Below are 11,629 nucleotides of genomic sequence, written 5' to 3' on the forward strand. Positions count from 1 at the left end.
TCTTCCCCCGCAGACCGTCCTCAGTGGGGAGAGGTGGGGCCCTTCCTCCCGCAGATCGTCCTCAGCGAGGAGGGGCGATCCCATCAGGAGGTCGTTCCGTGCGACTCGGCTCCCCCCGCAGACCGTCCTCAGTGGGGAGCCCTCCTTTTCCTGGGCGCACATGGGGGTGGCGGCGACGATACTCCAAACCGGCGAAGGCATGGGCAGCTCAAGGAGGCGACCGCTGGCCCTCTCCTGTCGGACTGATGGCCCGAAACAACTACCAAGACTTTGTCGAGCTCAACGTCTCTACCTGTGGCGCGACCGACGCAAACTGCGGAGGTGTTAACTGCTGTCGGCAACAGCCAGCCGGAGGGCAACCTCGTTAGGAGGCTAGAGATCTCCCTCATTCGGAGGGAGGATCGCCCTGCCACAGCTACGCGAGCGACGCCAGCTTGCGAGACGTTCAATTCGAGCATTCGGGCCGCGCGACCTATGGAGACCTAGCCAGAGGCAAGCGTGGGCGCTGCCCAAGCGGATCGCCGGCAACTAGTGCCGCCCGCGCCTGGCGCGACCGCCTTCAAGCGCGGGCGGCCCGTGACTTTGCTCCATCAAACGGGACAAGGCAAAAACACAGTTGCACAGATACATGCCGGCGGCGCGACTCCCCCCCGCAGATCGTCCTCAGTGGGGGAGACCGCGACACCGGTGACGGAGCGCAGTTGGGAGTGTCTTCGGCTCACGCCAGGGCGCTCGTTGCTCCTCCGTCTCTTTGATTCTTCCATACTGCGTTTATCAGAAGACGTATGGTTCTTGCACTTGTGCAAGATTGGGCGTCTTCTGCCGCAGTCCCTTTGATGGGAGGCCCCAGGGTGGGGGCCACCTCGAACCCCCGGCCAGGGATTCGAGCGGAGGGTGCCCCGGATTCATCTATCCGTTGGGCCCCGGCACCTATTTTAGAACTGATCACTTTGCGCAGCAACCGTCGGCCGCCGCTTTTTAGCTGGACGGCGGTACGCTGCGCCGTCGCTCTGTCGTGCACGCTCTCGTGCCTCGTTGTTGTGACCCACCCTGTCCCACCCGTGTGTGATCAGTGTCTACGGAGGGAGGGAGTCTTCGGCTCACGCCAGGGCGCTCGGGAGTGTCTTCGGCTCACGCCAGGGCGCTCGTTGCTCCTCCGTCTCTTTGTATCTTCCATACTGCGTTTATCAGAAGACCGTCCTGCGACGCCGCCGCCGCCAGCCGGTCCCTTTTCTCCCGGCTTCTAGGGATTTTAAGGAGTTCCATAAAGAAAGAAAGAAAACAGACACGGCAAACGAGGGATGGGACGAGGAGTTCCATCGCCTTGAGGCGCAACTGTAAAATTCTCTTTGCCACCTGCCCCAGCCCAGCGCGGCGCGGAGCCTCGCCAGGCCCTCGCCGGTGCACGGGACGCGCAGCTGGCCGCTCGCCGGTGGCAGAGGCACCCGCTAGGCGCCCCCTCGCCGCCGCAGGCAAGCGCGGCTCGACCCAGGGGGTGAGCAAGGACAAGCGCATCGAGTACGCCAAGCAGATCCTGCAGCGAGAGATGCTTCCGCACGTGGGCAGCCAGCCGTGCTGCTCCGGAGTCACTCCCCACTCACGGTCCACCATCAAGAGGCATGGTCCAACTCCCCTAGGCATCCAGCCGTACTGCGAGACCAAGAAGGCCTACTTCGTCGGGTACATCGTCCACAAGCTCCTCATGTCTCGATCGGCGCACGCAGGCCGGACGACCGCGACCGCTAATTAACACTAATGAACACTAATGAACACTAATGAACACTAATGAACACTAATGAACACTAATGAACACTAATGAACACGCAGGCCGGACGACCGCGACCGCTAATTAACACTAATGAACACTAATGAACACTAATGAACACGCAGGCCGGACGACCGCGACCGCTAATCAACACTTATGAACACTAATGAACACTAATGAACACTAATGAACACTAATGAACACGCAGGCCGGACGACCGCGACCGCTAATTAACACTTATGAACACTAATTAACACTAATTAACACTAATTAACACACAGGCCGGACGACCGCGACCACTAATTAACACTAATGAACACTAATTAACACTTATGAACACTAATGAACACTAATGAACACTAATGAACACGCAGGCCGGACGACCGCGACCACTTCGCACAGAAGCGGCTCGACCTCGCCGGCCGCCGCCGCCCAGCCTGCGCTTCGCCCCTCGGCCGCCCCTCGGCCACACGTGCGCACCTGCTGCTGCAGGCCCGCTCCTCGGCCAGCTCTTCCGGCAGCTCTTCCGCAAGCTCTCCAAGGACGTGCAAAAGTACGGCCAAAAGTGCATCGACAAGGGCCAGGACTTCTCGCCCGTCGCCGCCGTGCAGCACAAGACCATCTCCAACGGACTCAAGTACGCCCTCGCCACGGGCACACACCTCGCCAGCAGAAGGGCGGGCCGTGCCCACGGGTCAGCTCTCACCCTCGGCTCCACCACTGAGATAGGCAACTGGGGCCAGCAGAAGAGCGCGCCGGGCTCGATCCGCGCCGGCGTCTCGCAGGCGCCTCGCCCGCGCCAGAGAGGAGAGAGAGCCCGAGAGGAGAGAGCGCGCGCGCAGGCGCCGCAGCGCCGCCGGCGGGGCGGCGAGGCGTACGTGCAGCGAGCGCGATCCCGTCGCGCTTCCGACCCGCTCCTGTGCCACCACCCTCTTGTGTGTGCGGCTGAGCGCAGGTCCTCAACCGGCTCACCTTCGCCTCGACCCTCTCGCACCTCCGGCGGCTCAACACGCCGATCGGGAGAGAGGGCAAGCTTGCCAAGCCGCGCCAGCTGCACAACACGCACTGGGGCATGGTTTGCCCTGCGGAGACGCCCGAAGGGCAGGCCGTCGGGCTGGTGCGAGGTAGCCGAGAGGGGGCCGAGGCGGGCCTAGCGAGGCTTGAGGAGACAGTGGTCCGCTCTCTCGCTCCGCACCCCCCGTGCCCCCTCCTGACCCCCCCCGCCCCTCGTGCGCAGGTCAAGAACCTCTCTCTGATGGCCTACATCTCGGTCGGCTCCGCGCCCGAGCCCATCCTCGAGTTCCTCGAGGAGTGGGCGACCGAGAACCTCGAGGAGATCCAACCCTCCGCCATCCCCGCCGCCACAAAGGTCTTCATCCTTTCATTACTCAATCAACCAATTAATTCGTTGACTCACGCCATCCCCGCCGCCACAAAGGTCTTCATTCTTTCATTACTCAATCAACCAATTAATTAGTTGACTCACGCCAGCCCCGCCGCCACAAAGGTCTTCATTCTTTCATTACTCAATCAATTAATTGATTGATTGATTCACGCCATCCCCGCCGCCACAAAGGTCTTCGTCAACGGCGCCTGGGTCGGCATCTAACCACCAGCCCCGACCAGCCTGCTAGTTGCCAGTCACTCCTCGTCATCTGGCAGTCTCAACCACCAATAGGCATCCACCACCAGCCCGATCAGCTCGTCAAGACGCTGCGCGCGATGCGGCGCGGCGTCGACATCTCGGCCGAGGTGTCCATCGTGCGCGACATCCAGGACCGCAGAGCCGCGCCCTCCCCTCGACCCCGAGCCCTCCGCCAAGCCCTCCGCCAAGCCCTCCGCCGTACACCTCGGCCGTGCACCTCGGCCGTACACCCTCCGCCGTACACCCTCCGCCGAAGCGCCCGCAAGCGTGTCCCCGCAGGCGCGCGAGCTGCGCCTCTTCTCGGACGCGGGCCGGTGCTGCCGCCCGATCCTGATCGTCGAGGACCAGTCGCTGCTGCTCAAGAAGGAGCACATCGACAAGCTGCGCGACAAGGAGGTGTCGCGCTTCAACTGGTCCGACTGCATCGCCAACGGGCTCATCGAGTACATCGACACCGAGGAGGAGGAGACGGTGATGATCGCGATGAACCTCTCCGACCTGCGCGCCGACAACCGGATGTACCGCTACACGCACTGCGAGATCCACCCCTCGATGATCCTCGGCATCTGCGCGTCGATCATCCCCTTCCCGGACCACAACCAGTCGCCGCGCAACACGTACCAGTCCGCCATGGGCAAGCAGGCCATGGGCGTGTACATCACCAACTACCAGCTGCGGATGGACACGATGGCCAACGTGCTCTACTACCCGCAAAAGCCGCTCGGCATCACTCGCTCGATGTCGTACCTCCACTTCCGCGAGCTGCCCGCCGGCATCAACGCGACGGTGGCGATCATGTGCTACTCGGGCTACAACCAGGAGGACTCGGTCATCTTCTCGCAGTCCTCGATCGACCGCGGCTTCTTCCGCTCCGTCTTTTACCGCTGCTACCGCGACGAGGAGCGCAAGGTCTACTTCTCGGGCGACCGCGGCGGGCCAGAGAGCGGCCGCTCCGAAAAGTTCGAGCGGCCGTCGCGCGAGACGGTCGAGGGGCTGCGCCGGTGATTACCCGAGATTACCCGAGATTACCCGAGATTACCCGCGAGACGGTCGAGGGGCTGCGCCGGTGATTACCCGAGATTACCCGAGATTACCCGCGAGACGGTCGAGGGGCTGCGCCGGTGATTACCCGAGATTACCCGAGATTACCCGAGATTACCCGCGAGACGGTCGAGGGGCTGCGCCGGTGATTACCCGAGATTACCCGAGATTACCCGCGAGACGGTCGAGGGGCTGCGCCGGTGATGACCCGAGATTACCCGAGATTACCCGAGATTACCCGCGAGACGGTCGAGGGGCTGCGCCGGTGATTACCCGAGATTACCCGAGATTACCCGCGAGACGGTCGAGGGGCTGCGCCGGTGATGACCCGAGATTACCCGAGATTACCCGAGATTACCCGCGAGACGGTCGAGGGGCTGCGCCGGTGATTACCCGAGATTACCCGAGATTACCCGAGATTACCCGCGAGACGGTCGAGGGGCTGCGCCGGTGATTACCCGAGATTACCCGAGATTACCCGCGAGACGGTCGAGGGGCTGCGCCGGTGATTACCCGAGATTACCCGAGATTACCCGAGATTACCCGCGAGACGGTCGAGGGGCTGCGCCGGTGATTACCCGAGATTACCCGAGATTACCCGAGATTACCCGCGAGACGGTCGAGGGGCTGCGCCGGTGATTACCCGAGATTACCCGAGATTACCCGCGAGACGGTCGAGGGGCTGCGCCGGTGATTACCCGAGATTACCCGAGATTACCCGCGAGACGGTCGAGGGGCTGCGCCGGTGATGACCCGAGATTACCCGAGATTACCCGAGATTACCCGCGAGACGGTCGAGGGGCTGCGCCGGTGATTACCCGAGATTACCCGAGATTACCCGAGATTACCCGCGAGACGGTCGAGGGGCTGCGCCGGTGATTACCCGAGATTACCCGAGAGTACCCGAGATTACCCGCGAGACGGTCGAGGGGCTGCGCCGGTGATTACCCGAGATTACCCGAGATTACCCGAGATTACCCGCGAGACGGTCGAGGGGCTGCGCCGGTGATTACCCGAGATTACCCGAGATTACCCGAGATTACCCGCGAGACGGTCGAGGGGCTGCGCCGGTGATTACCCGAGATTACCCGAGATTACCCGAGATTACCCGCGAGACGGTCGAGGGGCTGCGCCGGTGATTACCCGAGATTACCCGAGATTACCCGAGATTACCCGCGAGACGGTCGAGGGGCTGCGCCGGTGATTACCCGAGATTACCCGAGGTTACCCGAGATTACCCGCGAGACGGTCGAGGGGCTGCGCCGGTGATTACCCGAGATTACCCGAGATTACCCGAGATTACCCGCGAGACGGTCGAGGGGCTGCGCCGGTGATTACCCGAGATTACCCGAGATTACCCGAGATTACCCGCGAGACGGTCGAGGGGCTGCGCCGGTGATTACCCGAGATTACCCGAGATTACCCGAGATTACCCGCGAGACGGTCGAGGGGCTGCGCCGGTGATTACCCGAGATTACCCGAGATTACCCGAGATTACCCGCGAGACGGTCGAGGGGCTGCGCCGGTGATTACCCGAGATTACCCGAGATTACCCGAGATTACCCGCGAGACGGTCGAGGGGCTGCGCCGATGCGGCTGCTCGGGTCGGGCTCGTGCGGAGGGGCCCTGAGCCTGAGGCAGGTCGGCACCTCGCCCGCAGGTGCGACTACTCGAAGCTGGACGAGGACGGGCTCGTGCCGCCCGGCGTGCGCGTGTCGGGAGACGACATCATCATCGGCAAGACGGCGCCCGTCGAGCCGCGCGCCGAGGAGCTGCAGGACGCCGGCGCGGCGCGCTACGAGAAGCGAGACGCCTCGACGCCGCTCCGGTCGTCGGAGGCTGGCTACGTCGACCAGGTCCCGCTCGCGAGTGCTTCGTACTCCCATCGCCAGTATTGTCATCATTGTCACGGAGGCTGGCTACGTTGTCCAGGTGCTGCTCACGACCAACCAGGAGGGGCGAAAGTTCGTCAAGGTGCGGATCCGCTCGGTGCGGGTGCCTCAGATCGGCGACAAGTTCGCGTCGCGCCACGGCCAAAAGGGGACGATCGGTGCCGCCCCGCCGCCGGGGGGAGAGGACACGCCCACGACACGTCCCGACGGGTCCTCGCTGCACGCGCGCAGGCATCACCTACCGGCAGGAGGACATGCCCTTCAACTGCGAGGGCATCACGCCCGACATCATCGTCAACCCGCACGCGATCCCCTCCCGCATGACCATCGGCGCGCCCCCCTTCCCCCCTCCCCCCTCCGGCCCGGAGGCCTCTCTGCCCCCCACCCACCCCTACCCACCCACCCACCCACCCACAGCCCGATCCCGCACCCCCCACCCACACAAACCCCTCCCCCGCCCCGCAGGCCACTTGGTCGAGTGCCTCCTCTCCAAGGCCCTCCTCGCTCACCCGGGGACGACTCAACCACACTCCTCCTCGAGACGCCCAAGCCCTCCCGCAGGTCTCTTCTCTCACCGGCGACGAGGGCGACGCGACGCCCTTCGCCTCGGTCACCGTCGACGACATCTCCAAGCTGCTGCAGAACTTCGGCTACCAGAAGCGCGGCTTCGAGGTGATGTACAACGGCCACACCGGCAGGCGGCTCGAGTCGTCCATCTTCCTGCTAGACCTTTCCTAGACCTTTCCTAGACCTTTCCTCTTTCACGGCAGGCGGCTCGAGTCGTCCATCTTCCTGGGCCCGACCTACTACCAGCGGCTCAAGCACATGGTGGACGACAAGATCCACTCGCGCGCGCGCGGGCCGGTGACGCTGCTCACCCGCCAGCCGATGGAGGGCCGCGCGCGCGACGGCGGGCTGCGCTTCGGCGAGATGGAGCGCGACTGCATGATCTCGCACGGCGTCGCCTCCATCATGAAGGAGCGGCTCTTCGAGTGCTCGGACCGCTTCCGCGTGCACGTGTGCGACATCTGCGGCATGGTCGCCATCGCCAACCTCAACAAGGGGACCTTCGAGTGCCGCGGCTGCCGCAACAAGACGCGCATCTCGCAGGTCTTCATGCCGTACGCGTGCAAGCTCCTCTTCCAGGAGCTGATGGCGATGCAGATCGCCCCGCGCATGATGGTCTGAGGGGGGCGGTCGCCTCGGGCATGGCCAGAGGTGGGTAGGTGGGGGAGGCAGCTCGAGAGCTACGGTAGAGCTCCCCCCCCCCGTGCGCGGAATCGAACCTTCGCCGCATCCATACTACAGGGTTCGCTTGTCTTTTTGCTGTCCCTGTCGCGTGTAAGAGTTTACGCTATTGTCTAGCCTGAGACGGAGAGAGCGAGAGAGAGAGCTTGAGGAGGAGGTCTTACTTCAGTTGTCAAAATAAGACAGGTCGTACGCCGTATACGGTATACGTATTAAACGGTACGCGCCGCCGCCGGGCCCCCTGCCCACGCGACGATCAAAAAACCAAAATAGCACGACATCGAGCAAAAAAACGAACAATTTAACAAAATAAAGAGCATATCAGCTGTCACACACACACAAGTCACAACACACGTGATGAGAGATGGTGATTGGTGTCATTGCACATTGGAATTGGTGACGGTCAGACACGGAGATGCGGTCACGACCCGCCGCCCCACTGTCCGAGGGAGAGGGCAATCGCAGCCTGCAGCTCGTCGTCGTCCTGCGCATCCGCCCCTCCCCCGCCGCCTCCGCCGCCGTGCCACGACGCCTCGTCGAACTGGAGCGCCTCCGCGGCCTCCCTCGCCGCCGCGTCGCGCTGCGACTCTGCCCATGTCAGCGGCACCCCGCCCCACTCATCCGCATCCCACGACTCGGGCGTGAAGCCGAGCCGCGACGCATGCCGCCGCTCCGCCGCAGAGAGCTGCGCCCACGGCTGGTCGCGCCGCCTCGGCAGGTCCGCCTCGTCGCCCGCGTCCTCCGGGTCGCCGGCTTGCCGCAGCAGGTGAGTGTCGTTGAAGACGTTGAGCCGCGCGTTGAGCCGCTCCGACACCTCGAGCACGTAGCCTCGCCCCATCCAGTACACGCACGAGTCTTCGGTCGCAACCACATACAGGTTGGCGGGCGGCGAGAGCGAGGCAGCGGCGCGCGTGACAAAGGAGACCAGCAGCGAAGCCAGACCCATTCCGCGCGCCTCCAGCGCAGTGGCGACGTAGTCGATGATCAGCCGGGCGTTGTGCGGCGGCGCCGGGACCGGCACGCCGTCGAGGACCGCTCGCAGGCATGCGCGAACAGCCCCTCTTCCTAGTCACAGACGAAGCTACTCGGGTGGATGGTCGGCGTGAAGGCCCAACGTGGCGCTGCTCGCGGGAACAGACCGTCTTCAGCCGGGTCAATGAGGGCGGCATAATACAGCGAGAGGTCCTGCCCGCGCGATGCCCACTTCTCCCAGTCCGCAGAGGGATCGACCTGCTCAAACTCCTCGCTCGCGTTGAGCCAGTCGGCGACCAGCGCCATCAGCGAAAGGGAGGTTCCGTGCCGCAGGAGTAGCCCGCGGTCGGGCAAGAACTCGGTAGTGTCCTCGCCCTTTTCGTGGTTGGGCGACGCGGAGCGGGGCCGCTTGGCAGGGCCTGCGTCGGAGACGTCAGCCATGCTGCGAGGTCCAGTGACTGCGATTTGGCTGGACCGAAACGGTCTTTCACACTTTTTCAATGTACTAGTGTGGGACCTGCGGCGGTACCCGCCTCTGTTGTTCGGGCAGTGAGAGACGCAGGATCTGCACGCGAAGTGTGGGCTCCACTCCGCATTTGCATTTTGGTTTTGGGTGTCGGAGATCCTTCATCCATCGCAAGCATTGCTAAAAATCTCTCTCTCGCAAGCACTCATCAGTCATGACCTTGCTCCGACCGCGCCGGTTGGTCGTCAGCCGCGCGTGGACCGCAAAGGGCGTGCCCTCGACGGCGGTAGAGAGTTTTCATCACATATGGGCAGGCCTCCTCGCGGCCGCGCTCTGCGCGGCCGTGCTCCCTAGGGATTCGGCATGGTGTGCCGGCCCTGCGCCACCGCCATGCTCCGGTGGGTGTGGTCGTGGGCCTGACGCAATGAGACACGCTCGCTCCGCTCCAACCTCCGAAGCCTCCCGTAACGTCTCTAACCGCCCGCCGCGCATAACTGGCACTCCACTCAGGGGGCAAAAGAATTTCGCGGGCGCCACAAAAGAATTCCGCTGGCCACTGGCATCCCCATCATCATGGCTCCTCGCAAGCAGCGCGCAAAGCTGGCCCAGTCGGTGTCTGCGACGGCAGTGCTCGATGATCCAGACCTCCTCAAGATCATCCTCGAATCCGGCGGAATCGCTGTGATGCGCTCTTGCGACAGAACACTGTCGGCCCCGCTCGTCTGCCAGCCAGATCGGGACTATGTGCCTCGCAGACAAGCGCCTCGTTTGCCGCTTTGGCGGGCGGGGCGCAGGCGACGGTCAGCTTCGGCTCGATGCCCAAACCGGACTCGCACATTGCGCAAGGCGGGAGCGACTTTTCGTCAGCGACTCAGCCAACAATCGGGTGGCGGCGCTCCAGACTTCCTCCTCGTCGGCAGAGCTGCTCTGGCTGAGCTCCACGCGCGGCGAGGACTGCGGTGGCAAGTCGAAGATTCCATTTCCAACATCGCTGGCCGTCATCGGCGACAACATTGCCGTGATCAGCGGGAAGCAGCAAAACAAGCTGCTCATCGTCCCCCTGTGCGCTGGCGACTCCTTTGGCACGCCTCGCCCGCTCGGCGGCAAGGGCACAGCTCTTGGCCCGATCAAGGGAGGGGTGGTGACGGCCCGTCGCGACCGGCTCTTTCTGGCCAATGGATCGTCCATCCACGTGCTCTCATCCGAGGGAGTCCTCTGGCAGACCATCTCCGTGAGCGTCCGCAACGGGCCTGCTGTGCCGCGGTGCATCACCGTGGACGACAAGCGCGCCTACGTCCTCTTCTGGGGCGGCGTGTACATCGTGGACGCCCACGAGTCGCTCCTCGGCAGCGGCAGCTCGTCGCACTGAAAGTGGCGCCAATGGGACCGGCAACGGGGCCTGCGGCCGATGGGCGATGCCTTGCGGCGGCGCCGACTCAGGCCCACGCACACAGGAGCCGCCGCACAGAGCGCCGGAAGAGATGAAGAGGGCGAGCGCTCATCCGCGCAAACACTTTCATTTGGTCACGGTGAGTACCAGTACTGCGTATCCGCGTGGAAACCCGTGAATCGATCGCCACACATATACTGGGACGTACTGGGCTGGGTCTTTAGAGGCATTGTTATAGGGGTTCGAAATTGCGAGATGACACGTACATACGCGGATTGCCCGGGATTGGTCCCTGCCAGTGCTCGATCTTTACCGGTATGAGACCGGTATTTGGCGATATTTTGATTAGTTTTGGAGTGGTATGGTATAGTGGTACGCGAGAAAGTGGTATGCGGGGTTTTCATTAGTTGTAGCGCGGCTGTCGGTGTTGTCCCGGGGGCGAAACCATGCAAAAGTGCGGGTATTACCCGCGGGTATACCCGGGTTTTTCCAGGTATACCCGCAAAATACCCGGAATCCCGGTATTTTGCCGATTTTGCCGATTTTGCCACCAAGAAGGCACTCCGACTCGCTTTGATTTCCGTGAGGCAACTGGTATCCCGATTCCCGTACCACTTTTTGATTAGTGCAGGCCTTGGGTTTGATTAGCCAAAAACTCCCATACCGGTAAAGATCGAGCACTGTTGGTCTCCCGCGAAGCGTGATGAGCGAGATGTGACTGCCTCCCCGCACCACCGATTTTTACAGGAATGAGAGAGCGCTGAACAACGCTGCATTTATGTTTACACGAGTACTACATGGGTGTCACTTCCAGAGCTTCTTGAGCGACATGTTCTTCTCGTTGTCCTTCTTCATCACCTTGGCCACCGCCATCTCAAAGTCGTCCTGCGTCACGTGCACGCGCCGCTCGCGCAGCGCAAACATGCCCGCCTCGGTGCAGACCGACTTGGTCTCCGCGCCGGAGGCGTCGTTCATCTGCGCGGCGATCTTGCGCAGGTCGATACCGCGGGTGAGGTTCATACGGCGCGAGTGGATGCGCAGGATGTCGAGCCGCGCGTCCTCGTTCGGGTTGGGGAACTCGATCTTGCGGTCGATGCGGCCGGGCCGGAGCAGCGCCGAGTCGAGTATGTCGATGCGGTTCGTCGCCATCACAACCTGCGGGCGGGGGCGGGGTGACAGGGTGGGGGGCTTGGGTGCGGAAGGTGGGGGG

General features: G+C 63.2%; 3 protein-coding genes across 3 annotated transcripts in view; 2 read left to right on the forward strand and 1 right to left on the reverse strand.

Moving 5' to 3' along the window:
* Nucleotides 1–245: 245 nt before the first annotated feature.
* Nucleotides 246–7,769, forward strand: EMIHUDRAFT_456588 (hypothetical protein; the record flags this gene model as incomplete). Its single annotated transcript, XM_005782782.1, has 15 exons — nt 246–321; nt 400–498; nt 1,473–1,704; nt 2,202–2,541; nt 2,721–2,882; nt 3,003–3,134; nt 3,342–3,366; nt 3,444–3,541; nt 3,690–4,394; nt 6,137–6,307; nt 6,384–6,501; nt 6,575–6,673; nt 6,809–6,837; nt 6,905–7,050; nt 7,114–7,769. 15 exons carry the CDS (start codon nt 246–248, stop codon nt 7,529–7,531), a joined length of 2,850 nt encoding a protein of 949 aa, XP_005782839.1. The 3' UTR covers nt 7,532–7,769.
* A 1,833-nt stretch (nt 7,770–9,602) lies between these two features.
* On the forward strand, nt 9,603–10,398 carry EMIHUDRAFT_232934 (hypothetical protein; the record flags this gene model as incomplete). Its single annotated transcript, XM_005782783.1, has 2 exons — nt 9,603–9,710; nt 9,790–10,398. The coding sequence occupies 2 exons, from the start codon at nt 9,603–9,605 to the stop codon at nt 10,396–10,398; spliced, it is 717 nt and encodes a 238-aa protein (XP_005782840.1).
* A 768-nt stretch (nt 10,399–11,166) lies between these two features.
* The window catches only part of EMIHUDRAFT_456589 (hypothetical protein), a 2,701-nt gene continuing 2,238 nt past the window's right edge, over nt 11,167–11,629 (reverse strand). Inside the window, exon 8 of the mRNA XM_005782784.1 lies at nt 11,167–11,576. Coding sequence (XP_005782841.1) covers nt 11,224–11,576 — 353 coding nt within the window. The 3' untranslated portion in view covers nt 11,167–11,223. The remainder of the gene's footprint in view (nt 11,577–11,629) is intronic.

The sequence above is a fragment of the Emiliania huxleyi genome, assembly GCF_000372725.1.
Source record: "Emiliania huxleyi CCMP1516 chromosome Unknown EMIHUscaffold_186, whole genome shotgun sequence".
In the NCBI taxonomy this organism is placed as follows: Eukaryota; Haptophyta; order Isochrysidales; family Noelaerhabdaceae; genus Emiliania; species Emiliania huxleyi.